At 49.7% G+C, this 24,271-nt stretch overlaps 1 protein-coding gene and 2 long non-coding RNA genes across 5 annotated transcripts; 1 reads left to right on the top strand and 2 right to left on the bottom strand.

Annotated features, from left to right (window-relative positions):
- Window positions 1–4,644: 4,644 nt before the first annotated feature.
- LOC120884022 (uncharacterized) lies at window positions 4,645–10,199 on the bottom strand. Of its 3 annotated transcripts, none has more exons than XR_013435936.1 (3): window positions 9,500–10,199; window positions 8,131–8,376; window positions 4,645–5,179 (listed from the first exon to the last, which is right to left on the bottom strand). It is a non-coding gene; the product is annotated as an uncharacterized LOC120884022 (long non-coding RNA). The 3 variants fall into 3 exon arrangements; XR_005726187.2 differs by having other exon boundaries at window positions 9,525–10,196; XR_013435935.1 differs by lacking the exon at window positions 9,500–10,199 and having other exon boundaries at window positions 8,131–8,801.
- Window positions 5,357–18,746, top strand: Cdr2l (cerebellar degeneration related protein 2 like). Its single transcript, XM_005332538.5, has 5 exons — window positions 5,357–5,905; window positions 13,591–13,703; window positions 13,997–14,145; window positions 14,709–14,873; window positions 16,178–18,746. Exons 1-5 carry the CDS (start codon window positions 5,830–5,832, stop codon window positions 17,067–17,069), a joined length of 1,395 nt encoding a protein of 464 aa, XP_005332595.2. The 5' UTR covers window positions 5,357–5,829; the 3' UTR covers window positions 17,070–18,746.
- LOC120884023 (uncharacterized) lies at window positions 18,214–22,356 on the bottom strand. Its single transcript, XR_005726188.2, has 2 exons — window positions 20,604–22,356; window positions 18,214–18,979 (listed from the first exon to the last, which is right to left on the bottom strand). It is a non-coding gene; the product is annotated as an uncharacterized LOC120884023 (long non-coding RNA).
- Between the last annotated feature and the right edge of the window lie 1,915 nt (window positions 22,357–24,271).

Here is a 24,271-nt window from a genome sequence, read left to right as displayed (position 1 = left end):
TTCCCACAGAGCTTCAGAGTGAAGAAAATGACAGACAGCTGGACAACTGGGGGCAGGGCAGAAGCTGAATCTGTGAATACTTAGTGAGCTTGAGGTCCTGACCAGATCCTTCTGGAACTCAGTCCCTCAGTCTGCTTGTCCCTTAGACTCATTTTGTCCCCATCTTGATAATGGCATCACCATCGCCCAGTGACTGGAGATAGAAATCTAAGATGTCGCTCTGATGCTTTGATTGAATTGCAATTTAATTTGTAATTCAATCTGTCTGCACATCTTATCAGTGCTACCCCAAATATTTCTTACGTCTCTCCACATCTATGACACAGCCTTGCCCATCTCACCATTTTCTCCCTTCTAGACTATTACAAGAGCTTCCAAGCTTATTTTCTTGCTTCCTAGCAATTCCAGACTCCAAAACTACCAGAATGATACTTTACAAATGAAAATCAGGGGCCTTTTATTGGTTTTCACTTAGGAAAAAAAAAAAAATCTTTGGGCTGGGGTTAAGGTTCATTGGTAGAGTGCTTGCCTAGCATATTGGAGGCCCTGGGTTCTGTCCTCCATACCACATAAATAAATAATCCATCCTGACTCCTCCCCATGACCCTAACTCCTAGCTCATCCCTCCTCTACCCCCTCCAGTCCAGCCACACTGGCTTTTCCTCCTTGCCTATTGGATAGTAAGCTTTTTCCTGCCCCAGGGCCTTTGACCTGTGGTTGCCTGTGCCCGGGACATTCTCCCCCCAGAGCTTGGCATGGCTGGTGCCATCCCATCCTTTGTGTATCAAGTTAGATGTCACCTTCTAAGAGAGGCCTCTCTGGAATACTGGTTAGAAGCCATCTGTTGTGGTTTGGATATGAGGTTTCCCCCCCCAAAGCTCCTGTTGAGGCAGAAATGTTCAGAGGTGAAATGTTCAGAGGTGGATTGTGAGAGCTATAACCTGGACAGACAGGATGGCAGGTGGGGCATGATGGAGGAGGTGGGTCACTGGGGGCTTGCCCTGGAATTGTTCATCTTCCCTGTGGCCCCTTCTCCCTTCCACTCACCCTCTGCCTCCTGCCAACCTCGAGCTGAGTGGCTTTCCTCTACTGGGTTCTTCCCCATGAGGTGCCTCCTCATCTTGGGTCGGTCCAGAATAATGGCAGTCTGTGGACTGAGACCTCTGAAACCATGAGCCCCAAATAAACTTCCCCCCTCCAAGTTGTTCTTGTCAGGTATCTTGATCACACTGATGCAAAAACTGACTACAACACCACCCCCAAATTCTCTCCCCCAGAGCCCCATTAATTTCCTTCGTGGCACACAACGTCGCAGGTTGTAATCACTTACGGACACTTATGGACCCTCTGTCTCCCCACGAGAATGGAGGTTACACGAGGTCAGGTACTGCCTGTGTCTCACTTATAGAATTTTTTTTTTCTTCTTGAGCAAACTATTTGGTTGTACAGGATATATTCAGAAAAGTGCACACGTCTTAAGAGTACAGGTGGATGAATTTTCACCAAGTGAGCACACTTGTGCAACCATCTTCAGGTCACGAAACAAAACACTCCCAAATAGGGAGTTAGTGTTTAATGGAGCAGTTTCAGTTTTACAAGCTGAAAAGAATCCAGGAGATGGATGGCAGCAATGTATTTAATACCACTGAGCTGCACGCTTACCAAGTTAAGATGGTACATTTTATGCCATGTATATTTTATTGTGATTAAAAAAAAAACATTTTCAAATTAAAAAATAATGTAAAAAGCACTCCCAACTCCTTGGAATTTTCCATGTCTTCCCGGGGACAAACACCCTCCTAATGAGTTTTGTGCTTTATATAAATTGTATCAAATAGGATTGTTGTTATGGTTTGGGCCTGGAATGTCCCCCCAGAGGCTCAGTGTTGAAGGCTTAGTCCCCACTGCAGCTAGGTTCAGAGGTGGGGCTCTCGGGAAGTGACTGGATCATGAGGGCCTGACCTTACCAGTGAATGGATCCATTAATGGATTCATAATTGAATAGACGATTGGAAGGCAGTGGAAAATGTAGGAAGTGGACTTAGTTGAAGGGAGTGGGTAGTGGGTATTAGGCGCATGCCCTTGGGGACCATAGTTTGTCCCAAAACCTTTCTTCTCTGCTTTTCTCCTTTTTCTCTCATGATGCTCTGCCTTGCCCAAAGGCCCCCAAATAGTAGAGACTGCTGACTGAACCCCTGAGCCCCCCACCAGGAAAAAAAAAAAAAGCTTTTCTCCTTTAAGTTGTTTTTCTCAATTTTGGGGGGTATGGGGATTGAACCCAGGAGTGCTTAACCACTGAGCCACATCCCCAGCCCTTTGTATATTTTACTTTGAGACAATTTCATTTTGAAACGGGGTCTTACTAAGTTTCTTAGGGCCTCACTCACTAAGTTGCCAACACTGGCTTTGGACTTGAAATCCTCTTGCCTCAGCCTCCGGGAGCCTGAGCTGCTGGGATTAAAGGCATGTGCCACCACACCCAGTTCAAGTATTTTGTCACTGCAATGAAAAGCAACGAACACAATTGTGATAGGCAGAACCATGATCCCCAAAGAGGTCCACATCCTCATCCCCAGAATCTCTGAATGTGTTACCTTGCCCAGCATAAGGAACTTTGCAATGTGATTAAATTAAGGACTTTGAGATAAGTCCTTGAGTTTTTCAGGACCTATATCATTACAAAGGTCTTTCAATATCATTACAAAGGTCTTTATAAGAGGGTGGCAAAAGAGGTCCAAGCAATGCAACATGAAAAGGATTCCACCTGTTTGTTGCTGTCTTTAAAGATGGTGGAAGGGCAATAGTCAAAGAAGGTTGGTGGCTTCTAGAAGCTAGAAAAGGCAAAGAAACAGATTCCCCCTTGGAGCTTAAAGGGACACAGCTCTGCCCACACTTTGACCTGAGCCAGTGGGATCCATGTCAGCCTTCTATTCTATGAAAACATAAGAAAATATATGTTTCAAGCCACCATAGTTGAGGCAGCTTCTTACAGAGCAACAGGAAATGAATGCAGGTAAGTATTTGTTCCTGGCATCTTTGCCCAACATGTGAGTTGTACCATATAATATTCCATTTCATTCCATGAATATACCACATTTTACTCATCAATTGCCAATAGATATATGGGTATTTCCCGTGTGCACTAATATGCATAATGCTGCTAGGAACATTCTTATACATTTCTTCTACATGCTAACATAAGAGCATATTTCTGTTGCACATATATAGGAATAGAATTGCTGCATTATAGAACTTGCATATACAGTGGACACAGTGATGCCTTCTGCATCACAGCTTCGGGACCTATTCCCCAGCTGCTAGAAGGGCTGCTAGCTGACCACTCTGAGCTGCCAATCCTCTCTGTGTATGTGCCCCAGCTGGAAAGGACTCCTTTGGTCAGGGGTACATATGCTTCCCAGAGTTACCCTGCATCCACTTGATGACTGGTTGATACATGCAGTAGGGAGATGTGAAGGCTCCTTTTCCATTGCCACTTGTAATATTTTTAAAGGGTCACCCCAGATTCAGAGTTCAGGGATCAGGGGAGGCTTCTGTTGAGGCTACATCCCAACCCAGCTTCTCCCTCTGCCCAACCCTGCTTCCTCCCCTTCCCTGGAGAGACTCCTGCATGCTCATCTCCATCTCAGATCAGTTTCTGGGGCATCCAATCTGCAATATCTTCTTTCTACTTTCATGGATATTATCAAAAATGTTCTAAGGTGGTCATTCTGGGATACCACCAACAGCCTGAGAGAGTTTCAGTTGCTCAATATTCTTGTCAGCACTAGTATTTTATTTAAAATACACACACGCACACACACATATGATATTTTGCCACTGTGGGTGGGTAGTGTGAGTTAGTCAGCTTTCTGTCACTAAATACTGCTGTGGTTTGGAAGTGTCCCCAAAGGCTCATGTGCTAAAGGTGGAACACCATCCTGTGGTGCTATTGGGAAAGGTGGGGCCTGGTGGAAGGAAGTTCATTGGAGGTGTGCCCTTCCAATGAAGAGGCTGCTAGGCCTTAGGCCTTCCTGTCTCTCTGCATCCTGATGGCCATGAGGGCAGCAGTTTTCTCTGCTGGGTACTTCCACCATGATCTACTGCCTCACCATTGGCTCAAAGGAAACCATGAACTGAAACTAGGAGCCAAAAGAAAACTTTTCTCCTTATAAGCTTATTTATCTCAGGTTATTTTGTCATAATGCTGGGAAGCTGACTTCTACCCAGTGATTTGAGAGGCTGAGGCAGGAGGATCACAAGTTCAAGGCCAGCCTTGGCAACTTAGTGAGACCTTGTCTCAAAATAAAAAAGGGCCAGGGATAAAACACAGTGGTAAAACATCCCAGTGTTCACATACTGAAAACAAGATAGAAATACTATAAAATAAAACAAAAAAGGGCTAAGCATGGTGGCAAACTCCTGTAAATCCAGCAGCTCAGGAAGCTGAGGTAGGAGGATCACAAGTTCAAAGCCAGCCTTAGCAACTTAATGAGTAACTTAGGAAACTCTATCTCAAAAGAAAAAGTAAAATGGACTGGTATATATCTCAGTGGTTAAGTGCCCCTGGGTCAATACCTGGTCCAAAAAAATAAAATAAATTAAATAAAACAAACAAAAAAGAAATAAAGAAAACTGATGAACACATCAACTTATAAAGGTTTATTTTGGCCCAGTTTTGGAGGTTTCCGCCAATGAGCAGATGTCTTTCACGGTTTTCTCCTAAGGATTTGAAATGTTCATCTATTTTGGACACAAATCCTTTGCTGGATATTTTGCAACATAAATTCTGAGTTGGAGAAACTCAGTGCCTCAACATGCTAGCCCATGCTGGGCCGCAATAAAAATGGATTACATGGATGTTTGAGTTTGAAAATTCCTTTAAAGGAAAGAATGCTTGGATAGGTGAAACAATGAGGCTTTATCGTAATTGGATATAGGTATGGGTCCGCAGGAAGGGAAATAGAAACTTAAAGAGAAAAGCACAGAATGCAAGTAACACATCCTCAAAATTTGTCACTCCCAGCCTTCAGTTTTTGGCTTTGGTCTTTTAAGCACTCAAGTTCTTAAAGGTAATTGTAAATTAACACTATTCAAAGAATGTCCATGGAAGATATCAATGGGCCCGCCGGTTCTACGCGCTGAGGACCCGCAGTAAACAAGATCCTTGTTTCCAGGAGATCTAGAAGAAGAGACAACAACAGGTAAACAAAATAATTCCAGAGAGCAGTGAACTGAAGAAGTCGGACATGGAGGGAAGAAGGAAGGGGGTTGATCCAGCAACTCCCAGGCCGGGACACAAGGAAGGTCCCACCCTTGGCCCCGCCTCTAGCTTTGCATACGCCTCCTGATTGGCCAACGGCGGCAGGCACCGCCCCACGGAGCTGGCAGCTCGGGAAGCAGCAGGGCCAAGATGCAGCCGCGGCTCCGGGTGTCGCCGGGCGGGCCGGGGACAGCTCAGGCCAGAGCCGAACACGGGGTGCCCGCTGCGACACTCGCACGCTCCTAGCGCCCCAGACCTGACGGCGGCCCCGGGCCCTCCGTGCCGCCATCCCCGCCGTCGTCTCCACCCCTCCACCCTTTGTGCCGCAGCAGCCCGGCGCCCCGGGGCTCCGCGGGACCCCGGCCGGGCGGGACCGCGGCGGTGCTCCAGGCCCCGCGTGGGCTCCCGGCTCGCAGCCGATGGCTAGGGGGCGCGGCGCGGGCGGGGGCGCTGCAGCCCGAGTCCACGACGCGGGAGGCTCGTCCCGCCTCCGCTGCATTGTCCCGGACCCCGCGCCCCGGCCCTGAGCCGCGCCACTGCAGCGCCCGCCCACCGCCGCCGGCGGGGCCATGCGGAGAGCCACCAGGATGGAGGACTTCGCAGAGGAAGAGGAGCCCTGGTACGACCAGCAGGATCTGGAGCAGGGTGAGCGCGGCGAGGAGGGAAGCGGGGAAGCGGGGGTCCGTTACTCCATTGTCGGGCGGCATCACCCCAAGAAAGGCTGGGCTGGACCTAGTGAGCCCGACTCAGCAGTGATGCGTCTGGAGAATGGGGACGTGGAAAGAGGGGCGCTGCCCGAGAGACCCAGACTAGTCGTCTGATAGAGCAGCAAAAGGGGATGGAGGCGGTCTTCCTATTTCTCCAGTCGACTGAGCATCCATCATCCAGCTCGCCCACCTCATCTTGCGGGCAGCTACTGCCCAGATGCCCCTGGTGTTGTTAGAGGCCTGGGTACTGGCTGAAGGTCTTTGGAAGGTGGGAGGGAGCTAATGGTATGTTTTGCTCGGAGGGTGCTGTATGTAGAGGGGAGTCATCTCGTTCCAAATCTAGCAGCACCTGTCCCTCCAGGATATCTAAACTCTGAGACTCCCAGAAAGTTTCCCCAACTCGCTTCCCTTTTACCCAGGGAGGGGATGGTGCAGGGACCATGCCGGTGGAGAAGGGGAAAGTGGAGTCTTCTATCTGTCTTCATGAGGAAAGAGTCTCCTTTCCCTGGGGCCCCTCCCAGTGGCTCAGGGTTTGGAGGGGGCCCGTTTAGGTAATTCCCAGTGCCAAGTTAGAGCCTGAATAAGGAGAGCCACATCCACCAGCCTCTCATCTGAGGAAGAGGGGGCCACAGGAAGGGGGTTAGGAGCTGGTGATGAGGTGGCCAAAGTGACATCACTGCGAGGAGGGAGGAGCAGGGCTGTTGGGACAGGAAGGAGGAGGCCTGAGAGGGTCAGGGCCAAGGCTTGCTGGAGTGGAGTCAAATCCATGCTGTCCTCCCCCAAGGTGCCTCATTCTTGGGTGATGAGATCTGGAGGGGGCCAGGAAGTATGTCCAGGGAGAAATGACCTTTCCATGGTCACAGGCATGCCTAAAGGATATAGACACACCCTGGTCTCCATCCCCAGGGCACTTGGGCTCCTGCTTTGCCTGGAAGGGAAGCATCCACCCAAGTCCTAGAAGCTTTGTGTCCTGGGCCTGACCCACTTCCTATGCTGCCAAGATTCACAGGCAGATGAAGTGTTGTCCTTATGCTTAGACTATGGGCTAATCAGGTTCTCAGCGGACCATGTGGGATGGCGGGCTCTGGGCTATATACCCTGCTGTGCTCAGTACCCGGGACTCCAGCCTCGGCCTCCCAGTGAGATGGCCTACATTGACTGTGATGCCCTTCTTCCCCATCCTAGGCACAAACACCTATGGGTCTTACTTAAGTGCCAGACACCATCCTAGGAGCTGGCAACAATCACAGCCCCTGACCCTCTCAGTATTCTTGGTGAGTGGAGGAGGCCTACTTGTAACTAAGAAGATAGGTAGTACAGCATTATGGGATGGCTTCCTGGAAGAAGCAGGCTTAGAAGGAAAGGAAACTGGAGTTCTGGGGAAGATGGCCTCTCTGGAAGGCAGATGCTGATACTAATGCAGTATCATTAAGTTCCTGCACCCTTAACCAAGGTTTGGCACCATGCCCATCCCAGATGTGGGAGGAAGGAGCTTGGGAGTTATGCAGCTTCTGAGGAAGGGAGAGGTATTGAGATTCCAGCAGGGCTGAGCAGCTCTGCTCTGGGGCTGGGTGGGGGATGGGCACTGCAGGCCCAGCTTCTCTCCCTGCTGGCTTGTGGCTAGGTCAGCACCCTCAGTGGGAGCTGGAGCCCAGGAATGAGGGGAACCAGCAATGAGATAGTCTCAGAAGAAACTGGAGCTTTTCACCCCAAACAAGATGTCTGTTTGCCATGGGCCAGGTGCCATGTTGAACCTAGGGATATAGTCTCTGTCCTTAGGGGACCCCACGCTCCAGCCGAGGAGACCAGTGGGATCAAATTAATGACCATCACAGTGCAAGGAGTTCTGTAACCCCTTGGCCCAGAGAGAGTGAGAGCAGAGACTCAAAAAGGTTTATGCCAAAGCTCCTTTGAGCCAGGAAGTGAAGGAAGGAAGGGGAAGGCATTCTAGGGAGAAGGGATGCTAGTATCAGGCTTGGAGGCTTGTAAAAAGACAGGCAAGTGGGGTGGGGGACAGAGGAAGTCCTGGGTGCAGCTGCTGGGGCGATAGCCCCCTCCCTGCCCCCTAAGGGCACACAGAGAGCTGAATGTGGAGCAGGGTGGCCAGCCAGAGAGCAGCCACATGGGGGTCGGGGCCCTTTCCTCCTTCCCTACTCCCAGTACCTGAACACTCTTCTTCCGAATTGCTCCCTGTTGGCCTGCAGTGGCCTGGGAATAGTTTTCTCATCAGCCACCTCTCCTTCCATGCCCGTTTCCCATGCCCCAGGGCAAGTCCTGACTTCACTCTCCAGCAGCATGACCACAGAGATCCTGTTGACTTTGATGCTCTCTGTCCCAGTGGAAGGAGGTGATTGGGACAGGCGAGGTCTTTAGATTCACCGTGTTCCCTCTGCCCACTGCCTCAAGCACCTGTAAAAATAGAAAAAAGCCATTAATTATTAAGCACAGGCTCTCTCTGCCCACTTCCCTCCCCCACCTTGGACCAGTATGGCGGGCCCTGTGGACATCTCTGTCCAGGCTGAGAGATGGCTGCTGAGTCACAGATTTGAAGTCCCAGACAGGCAATGACCCTCTCCTCTCCTGCCCAGCCTGTCCTTGAGTCTTCAGCCTCTGGGGAGGGATCTGAGATGGCAAGGGGAGGGATGTCCCTCCTCTACCCTGTTTGCCCTAAAGGTGACCAGATTCCAATAGTGTGACCCTGAGTTGCTGACATTTGTGCCCCGAGGGCTGTAGCAGGACCCCACAATCATGCTGGGTTATATCAGGTGTCCTCCACCCTGGGCCCACACCCTTTTCCTTCATCTCCTCTTCTCTGTGCCCGTTCCCTCTCCCTTTCCCACCTCTCTGTCCTGGAGTCAGACATGCCCCATCTGACACAGCCAGAAGGAGCACAGAATTTTCAGATTTCTTTTCAAAAAAAATCTCCTGGGTCCCCCTGGCCATTCCCACTCAGGCCTCCGGGTATTGCCTCATAGAAAACCACTGAAGTCCTCTGAAAGAGACCTCAGAAAAAAAAAAAAAAAAAAAACAGATTCTGGTCGGGAGGTGTCAACCTGAACTCAGGACCTTCCCCAGCTTGGTCCAGTGTGGCCCACTGATCTGGCTGTGATAGTCTGTTGGTCCCTGGGCTCCTAGATCCTGCTTAGCCAGCTCCCACAGTCTCCTGCTCTCAGGCCACCCTCCCCCGAGCCTGGAGCCAACAGCAGTCCTCAGCAAGCTGGTGTCCTTTCCCACCACTTGGCTCCACTCAGTCCCCTGCTCTGCAGCTTCCAGACTCCTGTGATCCCTCTGGCAGCTTTGAGCACTTAGCTTGCACTGCGATCCGGTTTCCCTGAATCAGTCCGAGATTCTCCTCTCCCACTCCCAAAGCTTCCATTATGTTTCCTTTCCTCCCTATTCTTGAACTGCTAGGTGGCCCAGGTCACATTCCCTGCCTTTGCAGGGCCATCTGTGCTATCCCCAGTGTGGTGTATACTGCCCTGTACACAACACACGGGGAACAGTGCCCCAGCCCGCAGTGGTAGGAGCTCACCTGGAGGGAGGAGCATGGTGCTCACCTGCACGTGGCCTTTCTTCTTCACCCCCTTTCTGATGTTGTGGATTCTGGTTCAGCTGCAGCAGCTCCATGCAGAGCTGGTATTAAGAGCAATGGCCTGTTCACAGACTGCTAGATGGTTCCAAGCGGGGAGACATTTAGGAGGAAGGCCTTCTGTTCTATTGCATTTATACCCGAATTACTTGCTACCACGCAGGGGTGAGCTGAATGCTTGCCATCCCATTTCAGAAATTAACTGTCACCCCACCTTGGGGCGGTCTTGCTGGGATCCCACCTCCTACCAAGCACATGACTTAACACAAGGCAGTAATTCTCCAATCACTACATCAAACTTCACGCCTTGTAAACACCTCTAGACTTTTGCTCAAGTTACAGTTTATCAATTACTATAGCACGTGTTCTTGTTCCCTTACCAGTTTATATTAGGTAACCAGCTCTTCTTGGCATCCTCAGAAGCAAGTTAATTGCTCAAGGCTAAATTCTCTTATCTATGATTTATATAATTTAGCTTTGTTTTCTTAGGGAAAGCTGCTTTCTTTCTCTGGACTATGCCATTGCCGCCTGGCTTCAGGGCAGCAGCTGTTCTCTGCTTCAGGTGGGGCCCTCCTCCAGGCTTAAGCCTGCCACGGGGGCTCCACTCTGGCTGTTTCAAAACCTCTCCTCCAGACTTGTTCCTGAACGGCAGCTTGGCCTTTCATGCAGGCCACTGGCTGGTCAGGCCCCTCTGGCTTTCACAGGGCAAACCCAGATTGGTGGGAAGTGAGTCACAGGTTCTGCTCTCAGCTTCCCAGCCCTTGTTTCTGCTCTCCAGGCTTATCCAGGAGGAGGCCACCAGGCCAGGCCTGTCCACTGCATACCACAGGGCTCAGTGGAAACCTGCCAGCAGGGAATAAAAGCCCCTCCACCCTCTAGGGACCAGAGCTATCACTGTGCCTAAGAAGGGAAGCATTAATGAGCTGAGTCCCCAAACCACACCATCTTGGCCCCAGTGGAGCTGCCTTACGCATTTTGATCCAGATCTGTGCCATCAGCCTAGATTGAGGACTGTTTTCAGAAATATCATAATGTAAAAAAGACTAAAGCTTTCCTGCTTTAGGCCGAATGAATCAAAAAGGCCTCCATTTTGTCCCAGCAATTCTGTTTCCAGGAAAGTGTCCTAAAGAAACAGGCAGTGATTTGCACAAAGGTTTTATATGAAAAGTTAACACTCACTTCTTTTTTTTTTTTTTTTTTTTGTCTTTTCTTTTGTTTTGGTAGCAGGGATTAAACCCAGACCTTTAATATTGTTTTTTTTCTCAAAACAGGATCTCTCTAAGGCTGGCCTTGAACTTGTGATCCTCCTACCTCAGCCTCCCAAGCTTCTGGGATTACAGGCATGCACCACCACAGCTGGCTCATTTCACTTTAAATAGAGAAAAAATTGAAGACATCCTAAAGGTCCAACAATAAGGACTATTTAGGGACAGCCGCTTAGGAGCATATATACAATAAAATATTCCATATCTTCTTTAAATGCTCGTGTTAGCCTATATTGACTTGGAAAGCTCCCCTGCCCTATGGTTAAATGAGAAAGGCAGGAACAGAAAAAATATGACTCTGTTTACATAAAACTGTATCTATACATATTTTAAGCACAGAGAACTGTTTGGGAGGATAGTGAGAGCACTTTTATCTGGTACATTCTCTTTTTTCCTCCCACTCCATTCTTCTTCTCCTTCCACCTCATGCACACAAAGTGTAATTTTAATTACTAGCAAATGACATTCTTCTTTCATAACCATCTTGGGTCATCCATTTGTTTGTAGTATTCCAAGGCATAGACCTAAGAGCATACAAATGAAGTATATTTTCAGGTTTTTTTTTTTTTTTTTTTAAAGAGAGAGTGAGAGAAGAGAGAGGGGGGGGAGAATTTTTAATATTTATTTTTTAGTTCTCGGCGGACACAACATCTTTGTTGGTATGTGGTGCTGAGGATCGAACCCAGGCCGCACGCATGCCAGGCAAGCGCGCTACCACTTGAGCCACATCCCCAGCCCCATGAGCCATATTCCCAGCCCCATAATTTTTTTAATCACAGTTTTTTACCTTTCTGTACTATTTGATTTATTTATTTATTTTTTTATTTTTTTATTTTTTGCACCAAGCATGCCTTAAGAAAAACACTGGAAAAAAGAAAGAAAGAAAAACATTGAAACTATTTTAGAAAGAAAACAGTCATTTGAAACAACCTGAGCTTGCTTTAAGGACCTCTTTAATTATTTACTCTCTTCCATCAATCTTGGTCCCCTGATTAAGCTGCCTAAAAAAATTTTTTTAAACAGCTTTATTGCATAATACACCATACAATCCACTCATTGAAAGCATACAATTCAGTGACTTTTAGTCTATTCAAAGATTTGTGCATCTATTACCGCAATCCATTTTAGAATAGTTTCATCCTTCTGTCTTTTTCTAGAAATGAAAATGATAAATATATTTAGTATATTTATTTGTGGGGGCAGGATGGTATACACTCCAAATATCTAGGATGGTAAACACTCGATAAGAAAATTTTTTAGGGATTTCTGTAACTGCCACTTTCTTTTATTCACCTTATACACATCCCTGTAAAAAGAAGACAGACTTCTCCAGCCTCTCTGATAGCGCTCATTTACCTGGGCAAGAAGAGGGGAGGTTATTTCTACCAGCGAGGTTCAAGAACCAGGGCTGCTGGAGAAAGAGGATATTTTTGCTGCCCAGGGAAAAAGGAAAAGGTTTAAGAGAGGGGCATGTGCCACTAGCACATGGTACCCAATTAGGGTAAGGACACTTGAAATCAGCTCATGACCTTGAGCAAGTCACTCTTCCCTCTCCTACCTGTCATCCATAAAATGAAAAAGTTAGACCAAAGAATTCTGAATCTTACACCAGGTGTGGTGGTGCACACCTGTAATCCTAGTGGCTCAGGAGGCTGAGGCAGATGGATCATGAGTTCAAAGCTAGCCTCCGCAACTTAGCAAGGCCATAAGCAACTCAATGAGACCTGTCTCTAAGTAAAATGTAAAAAAGGGCTGAGGATGTTGATCAGTGGTTAAGCACCCCTGGCTAAGTACCAAAAGTAAAAAGAAATTCTGAATCTTCACCCAAATCCAGTAGCCTGTCCTCTCTGTATCTCAGGAAGTTTCTACTCACCCTTCAAAACCCAACTGACTTGCCTAGCATGCATAAGGCCCTGGATTCAAACCCCAGTACTAAACAAAACAGAAAAACCTGAAAGTGGCCCATTTGTCTGAGCCTCCTGCCATCCCCAGGAACAGTGAAGCTCTCTTACCTGTTGTCCCAGGGCACTTTGCCCCTATGTTTATCTATGAATTTGGTACAGGCATGGTGGTGCATGCCTGTAGTCTCACCTACTCAAGAGGCTAAGACTGGAGGATTGCAAGTCTAGGCCAGCCTCAGAAACTTAGCAAGAACCTCAACAGCATAGCGACACTCTGTCTCAAAACAAAGAAAAGAAAAAGGCCTGAGGATGTAACTCAGTGGTAAAGCACCCCTGGGTTTAAATTCCTAGCACCAAAAAAAAAAAAAAAGGAAAAGAAATGCACTTAGCATATTTCAATTACTCGTTCTTTTGAAAGGATTTGTTGTGCACTTGCTCTGTACCAGGAGATAGTCAATTTTAAAAATTCCTGTCTCATGAGTTCACAATCAGTAGCAGAAATGAACTAGATCAATGAGCATCTTGTTTGGTAAGTTAGATGATGCTAAAGAGAAAAATTAAGTGGAGGAGAGATTGTGGGGCAAGGCAGGCTGTGACTTGAAATCACGTGTTTTCAGAAAGACCCCCCCCCCCCCGAAGGTGACTAAGCACAGACTTGAAGGAGGACACAGGGTATGTCTGAGGAAAGGACATTTAAGATGTAAGTGGAAGCAATGCAAGACTTAGCTCCTGGCCTCCACGAGACTCCCTTAGGGCCGTCTGTGTTGTGGTGGCCTTGGAGTCCTGGGATCCAGCCCAGAATGAGTGAGAGAAGGGGAATGGCGGCCCTCTCTCATACTGCTGTGTTCCCCGCCCTCCACCTCCCCAGACTTGCACCTGGCCGCAGAGCTGGGGAAGACTCTGCTGGAGAGGAACAAGGAACTGGAGGAGTCCCTGCAGCAGATGTACTCCACCAACGAGGAGCAAGTGCAGGAGATCGAGGTAAGGGGCCTCGGGCCCTGGACATGCTTTCCTCCACCATCAAGGGTATGTCTTTGTGCAGCTTTGCCAAAGCAACCCTCTTAACAGACACAGCCTTGGTCCAACAGCCTTGGGCAGTTCACAACCTGCACAACTATTCCACGCAGCTCCGTTGCTCCACTGACTCTATCCCTACTCAACTGAAGACAAATACCTCCAAACAAAACTGTACCTAGGATTGGGAGGAATGCAAAGACAGACACTTCCCCCTGCCCCGCTCTAAAAGTCAGCTCCAACTTCCCCTTCTCCCCTAGTACCTGACCAAGCAGCTGGACACACTGCGGCACGTGAACGAGCAGCACGCCAAAGTGTATGAGCAGCTGGACCTGACAGCCCGGGACCTGGAGCTGACCAACCAGAGGCTGGTGCTGGATAGTAAGGCCGCCCAGCAGAAGATCCATGGGTGAGGGCTGGGCTGAGGCTGCGGGTGAGGGAGAGGCCCAGGGCTGGGAGCACGAGGGCACAGGGGCTGGTGTGGCTAGAGGCCCAGGCTGAGGAGCCCCAGATGGTCGTGAGTTTGTCCGCGTCCATCTTGCATGGTTTAACATTTGGCCTGCAACCCTTCTTTAAGCATCAAGTAGGCACTAGGCTGGGGTTTAGACTCTGGGGATACCATGGCGGGGTACACAGGTTGTGGGGTACACTGTCTTGCCTCTTGGAGTCCTCAGCTGGGGGGGAAAGCAGATGTGTAAATATCATACTGCAGAGTAGGATGATAAGTGACAGAGGCCTGTACAGGAACTGGGGTAGCTCAGAGTGATCAGCTTGGCCTGGGAGGTGTGAGAAAGGGTGTCTCCTCTGGGATGCAGACAGTTCTCCATCTGACCTCAGCACCAGGGAGCAAGGTTCAAAGTGACCTGTCAGTGCCCAACCCCATGTCCCTCCATCTGCAGGGATCCAGGGCTGCAGTGAGGGCCACCCCATCCCTTTAAAACTTTTCCTATGTATGTGTCCACCCCACGCTAGGTTGACAGAGACCATCGAGCGCCTGCAGGCCCAGGTGGAGGAGCTGCAGGCCCAGGTAGAACAGCTGCGCGACCTGGAGCAGCTGCGCGTGCGCCGGGAGAAGCGGGAACGCAGGCGCACCATCCACACCTTCCCCTGCCTCAAGGAGCTGTGCACCAGCCCGAGGTAGGTAGCTGGGACAGGAGGCAGGTGGGAAGGAAGGCTGGTGCCTTGTCCAGGCCATGGGAGAGACTGCTGCGACAATCACAGCAGCTGCATTTATGGAGCACTGGCTGTGTACCACTACACTATTGGTTTAATTCTCATTGTCTACTCTGAAGCGTATTATTTTATTATACCTATTATTTAGACTAGAAAATTGAAGCTCAGAGGTTACATATCTTATCCAGGTCTCGTATTTATTAATAGGCATGGTCAGGTTTCTAACCCAACATGGGTTAAACACCGTACCTTTCAGATCTCATTAAATCTAAGATCAATGATCATTTAACCCATTAAGTCCCAAGTTTTCAATTCTGTGAATATTTCAGTGAAATTGATGCAGGTGTATTAAAATAGGTTGGAAATAATAATCTAGAGCCTATGTATATTATTATTTGATTGACCTTAATATATTTTAATTATTACAGTATAAAGTAATTATATTATTATTGTATACTATATTTAAGTTTTTATAGACATTCTACTTCTGGGATGATGGGACCAAATGGGTTAATATAAGAATAGAGAGTTGGCCAGGTGTGGTAGCACCTCCCTGTTATCCCAGAAGCTTGGAAGGTTGAGGCAGGAGAATCACGCATTCAAAGCCAGCCTGAGTAAGGGCTAAGCAACTCAGTGAGACCCTGCCTCTAAAAAAAAATACAAAAATAGGGCTGGGGATATAGCTCAGTGGTCCAGCGCCCTGGAGTTCACTCCCCTCTGCCAAAAAAAAGAAGAAGAAGAAGAAGAAGAAGAACACAGGGCTAGTGTGTAGCTCAGTGGTGGAGCACTTACGTGCCTACCACTGGAAATGCCCTGGGTTCCATCCCCAGCACCAGAGGTGGGGCAGGGAACAGACTGCGTTTTTAGTGTGTGTTTCAGTAATGGTCTTTGCACAGAGTAATGGAGAGGGTTTAATAAAGAAGAGCAAGGTTATGAAAACCGCAGCACCCCAGGGTTGCAACAGAGCGGCTGAGGGGCCAGGGGAAGGGAGATGGATTACTACCTGGCTGGCACCAACAAAGGAAAAAGCCTGAGGAGGCCCCTGGTCACACACTTTGCATCTTGCTGGGTGCCTCCCTTTGCTGGGCTTAGGAGAGCAAGGGCCCTGCTGAGGCTGTCCGTAGTGGTGCCCCACCCCCCGGGGGGATGGTAGAGTAGGGTGGAGAGCAGTAGACAGCAGAGACAGCCCAGGCAGAAGCAAGGTGTAAGTGTCTGAGCCTGGGCTTGGGAGCTTTGGAGATGACCACCTACCCTCACTCCTCTCACAGGTGCGAGGATGCCTTTCGCCTGCACAGCTCCTCCCTGGAGCTGGGCCCTCGGCCCCTGGAGCAGGAGAACGAGAGGCTGCAGACCTTGGTGGGAGTGCTGCGTTCCCAGGTGAGCCAGGAGCGGCAGCGCAAGGAGCGGGCAGAGCGCGAGTACACTGCGGTGCTGCAGGAGTACACGGAGCTGGAGCGGCAGCTGTGTGAGATGGAGGGCTGCCGCCTGCGCGTGCAGGAGCTGGAGGCCGAGCTGCTGGAGCTGCAGCAGATGAAGCAAGCCAAGACCTACCTGCTGGGCCGGGATGACCACCTGGATGAGGCCCTGCTGGCACCCCTCACCCAGGCCCCTGAATCTGACGATCCCCAGCCGGGCATCGGAGATGACTCTGGTGCCCAGGACGGTGTCTCCTCACCTGCTGCCTCCCCCGGCCACGCGGTGCGTAAGAGCTGCAGCGACACGGCTCTCAATGCCATTGTGGCCAAAGACCCAGCCAGCAGGCACGCAGGCAACCTCACGCTGCACGCCAACAGCGTGCGCCGGCGGGGCATGTCCATCCTGCGGGAGGTGGATGAGCAGTACCACGCGCTGCTGGAGAAGTACGAGGAGCTGCTGAGCAAGTGCCGGCAGCACGGGGCTGGTGTGCGGCACACAGGCGTGCAGACCTCGCGGCCCATCTCCCGGGACAGCTCATGGAGGGACCTGCGGGGGGGCGAGGAGGGCCAGGGGGAGGCTAAGGCAGGTGAGAAGAGCCTGAGCCAGCATGTGGAGGCCGTGGACAAGCGGCTGGAGCAGAGCCAGCCCGAGTACAAGGCACTCTTCAAAGAGATCTTCGCCAGGATCCAGAAGACCAAGGCCGACATCAACTCCACCAAAGTTAAGACACACAGCAGCAAGTGACCCTTCTCTGGCCTGCAGCTTCCCCCCGGCTCCAGGCCATGGGGTCCCTCATGCCTGGACTACATAGCCTACAGTGAGTAAGAGAGCCCTTTAGCAGCAATATATCACAGCAGGTGGCCACTCCAGAGGGCCAGAGGAAAGGGGCCCCTCTGATCTGGGAACACTGCATGTTCCCCGTTGATGGAACAGCCAACTCCTGCGGGTTCTTGGCCACCAGCTTCAGCCTGAACTCAGTTTCAAAGCCAAACATTCCCCTCTCCACTGGGGTTTCCCCAGCTCCACTGGCCCTGGCTTCCAGACCCTGGGCCTCACTCTTAGATCTATGGCCCAGTTTCTGAAAGCCATTCCGGATCAGTTGGCTTCCCCACCCCCAAAGTTCAGTTTTTCTGAGAGATTTGCAATGCAAGGTCGCCTTGACCCCTTGCCACAACTGGAAACACTTGAAAGGGGACCCCCAGAGCCAGCTATTGCTGGTTCCTGGGGTCTCCTGGACCACCCACTGCTTCTCGCCAGCCGTGACTCGCTGTCATTCCCTTAGCACCAGCTGTCCCTACCCCCAGAGTCCTGAGCAGGTCACAGATAGCCCCTGCCTTGCAGAGCAGAAAGGCTCAGCCAGGTCCTGAGTGTCCCCCACTCCAGCCCTGGCAAGGACCCCTTGCCCATCGCAGAACTGTAGCCAATCAGAAGAGGGGAAGAGGGAGCCCCTCAACAGCCATACATGAGTGGTGCCCTGTTTCCCTCAGCCAGCCTCCTTGAGCTCTAGCCCCAGAAATGCCTTCTGGGCATTCAGCCTTCCAGGGGCCGGATGGTGGAGAGCCCATGTCTGTATATCGCCTCTGCCTCCCTTCTCTGCACCTGCCCCATCTCAGGGACCATGATGTCTCATTCACTCCACGCTCCCCACAGGCCAGCCTGGCACAGGTCATACCTGCTGCCCCCAGAATGTCCTGGACACGGGCCACCAGTGGCCCCAGTGTCCATCCCCATTCCCCTTCACCCGAGACTCTCACCGCATATGAAGTCGTACTGAATTGGGTCGGGGATGAGGAATGATTTCCCGCCCTCCCACCTGCAAAATGCCTGCTCTTTACCTCCCAACTTTGTGGAGGGTGTTTGAAGCCCCAGCTGGGTCAGAGGTTCAATCTTTTGGTTTAAGACTTCAGAGTCTTAGTCAAGTTTCAGCTAAGAGATGCCCAGGTCCCCAGCTTGTCCTCGGCAGTCCTTCAGGGTTTCTTGTTCTTTAGTCATCCTCCTGAGACCCTAGAAATTGAAGGAGCCATACAATCCAGTGGAAGGCGGTGGCTCTGGCTTCTGTGCTGGGAGCCCAGAAGGAACCTTCATGCCTTATTTATTTCTAATGGGTAAAGGGGTTTCTTAACAAGCATACCTGATATCCCTCGGGATGCCACCTTGCTCTGGGCGGCACTGTGATGTGAGCTGGCGGCTGGGTCTTCTGTTTGTGCAACTTGGAACCTTTTGTCTTTTGGGGCTGGGCAGTTCCTAGCCCTCCGTATGTCTCTGTCATCTGGGGGAAGGGGTAAGCTCTGGCCTGTTTGCTCCCCAGCTCTGTAGCCGCCGACCAGCGTCTCCTTTGAAGTATACGTGAGAGAAATATATTTACAAATGCTTTATTCTCTTCTTTAATAAAAAATGCACCAGTATTCTAAAAAGCAGAAATGGCCCTAGAGCCAGGGTCCCATCTCTGTGTGTCTCACAGGCTTTCCTCCTGTCACACTCCACTGAAGGCCAGGAGGGTGCCTGAGCTCCCCTCCACTGTGACCCTCTACCTTTCCTCTGAAGCCCCTCAGGTTCTGAGCCCTCAGCCTCTCACTGCTCACCTCTCTGTGATCAGCATCCAAATCTCTAAATAGCATCTCCATGTTCATCGAGAGCCAGTGTCACCAGTCATGCTGGGGAGACAATAATGAACAAAAGAGACAGGGCTTGTCTTGCCTTGCAGTTCACATTCTAGTGTGGGCAAATTTCCCCAAAGTCAGCTAAAATAAACCAAAGATAGGGTGATGGAAAACTGGGGGCAGGAGGCTTGGTGTCATGTTAGCTAGGACACATGTACTCAATGGGAGTAAACTTTAAAAAAAAAAACACTTCTGTGTGGATATATGCATACAGTATATGAAGAGATATACAGTATATCTATGGTGTTAAAATCTCATGGTGGGGGGCTGTGGCTGTGGCTCAGTGGTAGAGAGCTTGCCTAGCATGTGTGAGGCACTGGATTCAATCCTCAGCACCACATAAAAATAAATAAAATAAAGACCCATTGACACAAAAAAATATTAAAAAAAAAAAATCTCATGGGGGAGCCGGGTGCAGTGGCCAGCACATGTAATGCCAGCGGTTTGGGAGGCTGAGGCAGAAGGATCCTGAGTTCAAAGCCAGCCTCAACAAAAGTGAAATGCTAAGCAACTCAGTGAGACCCTAACTCTAAATCAAATACAAACAAGGGCTGGGGGTGTGACTCAGTGATCAAGTGTCCCTGAGTTCATTCAATCTGCGGTACAAAAAAAATAAAAGAGAGAAACCTCATAGTGGCCTTAGAGAAACCTCATGGTGGCCTTTTCACCATCATGACACTGAGGGCAAAGAAGGAAGCTCCTCACCGTCCCAAATCTGAAGCCAAAGCAAAGGTTTGGACTCTTAAGAAGGCAGTACTGAAAGGCGGCCACAGCCACAAAAAGATCTGCATGCCCTCTGCCTTCCAGCTGCCCAAATAGCTGTGGAAGAGCACCCCCCTCCCAGAGGCAACAGGCTCGACCTGCATGCCATCAGGTTCCCCAACCAGAGTCGGCCGTGGGGAAGACAGAAAGTTCCCTGTGGATGCTGAGGCCAGCAAGCAGCAGATCACACAGGCTATGAAGAAGCTTTGTGAGGTTGATGTGGCCAAGGTCAGCACCCTGATCAGGCCTGATGGAAAGAAGGCCTATGTTCACCTGGCTCCTGATTGTGATTCTTTGGATGTTGTCAACAGAATTAAGATTATCTATGATCTTAATTTTGTTGGCAACATCCAAAGAATCACAATAATTTTTTTTACGAAGGAACAATTAGGGGGAAAGTGTCCCCCTCCCGAGGGGGAAAAGGAGACTGATAATGGGGAAAGAAGAATGGGAAACGCTTGATGATACTGGCCTGGGCACACCGGCTGGTGTGATGATTAGCTGAGACTCAAGACTAGGGAGGCACCAGTGGAAACAGTAGGGCACGACCAGGCAGGGGATGAGAGTGGAGGCCAGGCCCCCCAGGGAGCAGGATTGGGAGGCTTGCACCTCCTAAGTGCAAGGAAAAGTGATTGCAAGGTTGACAGGTGTCATCTGTAGTTTTAAGGCTTCCACTGCATGGAAGTTGAATGATAGAGAGGAAAAGTGAAGGAGCCCAGGACAGAGGCTGAGCCCCAAGGGACCATGAAAGAGGAATAAACAGACCAGCCCTGGGGGAGCCACTTGGAATAGAGGAGAGTTGCAAGAATTACAACAGGACCCTCTCTAGGTATTTCCAAACCTATCAACCACTCACCTCTCTTCCATGTACACAGAAATACCTCGCAGCTTCCAGCTATTCCCAAAAACCTGTCTCTTCACCATGTTTTGGAGAGGTGAGGACAGTAGGCAGGAGAGTTGGTCACCCAGGGGGCTCACACTCAACCGCTGTGCTCCAGTGTGGAAAGTGTAGTCAGTCCACAGTCCATGGGTTTCTCTTTCCTCAATGCACAGTGATAGCACGTGTCCTTTTTAGAAGTTCCCATGCCCACACTGTCCTCTTCAAATCTGGTAATGACCTCCTGGAACTTGAGAATTGCTGTCCAAACTCAGATATCTGAGGCCTGGAAACACTACCTGTAGGTTTGGGTAAGAGGAGCACCTTGGGAAATCTGCTGTCACCTCATGCTGTGTACGCCACCCAGCCACCTTGCACCCCCACACACGGTAGATTGCCTCCTGCCCTACAGATCCTGCTGGTCCCTCTTGTAATCCAGTGCTGTCTGTGGCATGGGTGGCTCCAGAATTGGAGAAGAAAATGTACTGGGCGTTTTGGGGTTCATTTTCTTGCCATCTTCTCCACTCTCCCATTTTCAAATAGAGAAAAAATGCAGCTCTGAGGCCCACAACCTGCATCTGTGGAAAAGCTTCCAAAGTCTTCTTTGGGAGTAGACACAGGGACCAGCAGGGGCTGTGGGTAAAGAGCAAGCTTTTGCTCACTGCCCTTAAGGAGGGAGGAAGATATGGTAAGGGAGCCCAAAGCTGGGTCCCCAACTGGTGCCTGCATCAGTTGAACAGCATGGATGGTTTACATAGGCAGCCTGCAGGGGCTCTAGGATTTCCCACCCTGTTGTCACCAGTTTTCAATGGCATGAGGGCACATTATAGCTCACACAAAGAGCAATCATGTGGGAAGCAAAAGAAGCTGTTCAAGGCCTGTATCCAGCTATCTTCTCTCCTTGGCTTTTAACCTGCCTTTCCCCCTCTTTCCCCACCTGGGGGCCTGCATTGCCTGAGTTCAACCCCAATACAAAAAAAAAAAAAAAAAACTCATGGTGGCCTTTTCACCATCATGACACCGCGTCATGTTTCTCAGGCTCTCTTCTTCCCTGAATTGGCAATCTTCCCACTGCCAACCCAAATGCACTGAGCCACTGCAGTGAGGAAATCAGCCAGCCAGCCCTGCCTCAGCCCTGCCTGCAAATCCTGGCTGTTTTCAGGGACCAGGGAGCCAAGTGGTGGTGGCAAAGGAAGTAGCTTCCAGAAAGAAGGCACAGAGTGTGGTACTGGGGATTAAACCCAGGGGTGCTTTACCACCTCCCCAGCCCTTTTTATTTTTTATTGTAAGACAGGGTCTCAATAATAACACTCGTGCTGTGTGCTGTCCATCCCCTCAGGGAAGAAAGAAAAAGGGTCCAGTGGAGCTGGACTTTCTACCCCAGGGCTGCAGAGGAAAAAAGCTAACAGTCATCAGGTCTCTGCCATGGGCACTAGTATCCCTGAGTAGCCGCTAATTTGATATATACTGGCTTTGGGACAGGCATGGTATGAAGTGCTTTGCATGTGTTTAATACCATCAGGACCTTTAGGAGGCAGCTATAAAACCTCTAATTTACTGATGTGGATATGGAAGCTTAGAGGATAAGGTAGCTATTCAAAGTCACAGAAAAATAATCCATCTCAGGCCTGACCGATTCCACCGTGCTTGGCTGCGTGTCCCTGGGTCCACACAATGATGAGATAAATCTAAGAGGCCATCTGACCCAGGGCACTCCAGAGAAGAAAGGAAAATCTCTCGGACCCCTTGCGTGAGAATGTACCCTGCCATGAAGTAGGGCTGGTATGTGCAAGCTCCTCAGCTGCCAGGAATAGCTTGGTGAGGAGGCTTTTTCCTTTCTCCCCCGTGAATGCCCACTTCCTGAAGCGCCATCCCAACCCATGGAGGATCAAGAAGGGGAATCTCAGCTTTCAGCACCTGCTTTTCTTGGGAAACCGGTGTTCCCTCTTGTCACCAAATAGAAGTCTGAGAAGTTTGTCCAGAAGAGAGGAGACCTCAACTTGGTCCCTGCAGGCTCTTGACATACTTTGCAGAAAAAAAATTCAGGATACATTAGAAAAGGCACAATCACAAATTTATTCAGGAAAGCACACTCAAAGGCACAGAGTGTGGTACTGGGGATTAAACCCAGGGGTGCTTTACCACCTCCCCAGCCCTTTTTATTTTTTATTGTAAGACAGGATCTCAATAAGTTCCTGAGGCTGGCTTTGAACCTGTGATTCTTCTGAGTCACTGGGATTACAGATGTGTGCCACTGCACTCTGCAGCACTCTTTTTAAAAATATTTTTTGAAGTTGTAGATGGACACAATACCTTTATTTTATTTATTTATCTTTATGTGGTGCTGAGGATCAAACTCAGGCCCTCACACACGCTAGGCAAGCTCTCTACCACTGAGCTACAACCCCAGCCCCACTTTTTTTTTTAAAGGGAATTTTGTAAAGAGTAAAGAGAAGAGGTATGTCTGGTGAGCTCAATTCTTTTAACCATGGAGCACAGGGTAGGTCATGGTGATCAGGTTCTTTTCAGGATCTCTAGGTTGACATTATCTAGTTAATAGATAACATTTGAAACATACCCATCATTTCTCCCTTGGCTAAAGAAAATGTTGTGTAAGCAAGCAATGTATTTTGTCATTAATTAACTGGACTCACAGTACTCTTAAGATCCAGGGGCCTTTTAGGAATTTAGGTCTGGAGGAAAACCGGCCTGGGGAGCAAAGATGAGGGTGTTCGTGGAGTTTCTTAAAGTTACAGTTTCTTTTCTTTTTTTCTGTGGTACTAAGGATTGAAAACCGAGGGACACTCTGCCACTGAGCTATACCACCAACTGCCTTTAAAGTTTTGACACACGGTCTAAGTTGCGGAGGCTGGCTTCAAACTGCCTTATCCTCCTGCCTGAGCCTCCCAATAGCTGAGGTTACCGACATCTGCAACCACACCCAGGTGGGGATTTTTCCCCCCTTTTCTGATGGTCTCCTTTCTACCTATCCTTATTTCTTCTTCCTCATTCTTGGCCTATTTTCTCCAAAAGGGCCTCATTCTGGATGGTTCCCTGTGGCAGCAGGTGAAAGGAGCTTGCCAGCTGCTTCCCCCGAGCCCCAGGGCAGCTTGTTTCATTCTTCTCTCTCCCTTCACGTCTCCTAGAATCCAGGCCACCAGATGGCCTGAGCAGGCTGTGTTTATTTGGGGCCATGGAAACCTGCAGTTTCCTTTTCCTATGGCTCTGAGTCAGGTAGAGGCTGGAGTCCAGCCTGGGAACAAAGGCTGTCTTGAAACAGCTCCAGCTTTATTACTCACCATCCTCTACCTAGACCTGAGCGCCTGGCTCTTCTCCCCCAAGCAGCTTATTCTAGTTACCATGGAGACATTTATGTTCCTTCTGGGGTCTTGGGACTAAGTCAGACAAGGAGGGACCCAGGAGACTCTCCTTCCTACCTCGTGCCCAAGAGGAGCAGTCAATTGCCAACCCTTCCTAGTCGGAGTATACAAAGCCAGGGTTGGAAAATGGTGTATTCTGATGATGCTGAGATGGTACTGGCTTGATTAGAAGACAGTCTCCTGTTTCAATGGTCAATATCCCCAGGAGATATTTAAAATATCCCAGAGGCTTATTTTTCTAGGTGATTATGCTTTTTCCTAAAAATT

The sequence above is a fragment of the Ictidomys tridecemlineatus genome, chromosome 3 (genome assembly GCF_052094955.1).
Source record: "Ictidomys tridecemlineatus isolate mIctTri1 chromosome 3, mIctTri1.hap1, whole genome shotgun sequence".
In the NCBI taxonomy this organism is placed as follows: Eukaryota; Metazoa; Chordata; class Mammalia; order Rodentia; family Sciuridae; genus Ictidomys; species Ictidomys tridecemlineatus.
The sequence above is the reverse complement of the archived record's forward strand: the minus strand, read 5'-3'. Positions and strand labels throughout refer to the sequence as shown.

Excerpts from the sequence above, each read along its gene's own strand:
- Cdr2l (XM_005332538.5), top strand. The coding sequence starts at position 5,830 with ATGCGGAGAGCCACCAGGATGGAGGACTTCGCAGAGGAAGAGGAGCCC. Across the intron at positions 13,704-13,996 it reads AGCAAGTGCAGGAGATCGAG|TACCTGACCAAGCAGCTGGA; the intron begins GTAAGGGGCCTC and ends CTTCTCCCCTAG. Across the intron at positions 14,874-16,177 it reads GAGCTGTGCACCAGCCCGAG|GTGCGAGGATGCCTTTCGCC; the intron begins GTAGGTAGCTGG and ends CTCCTCTCACAG.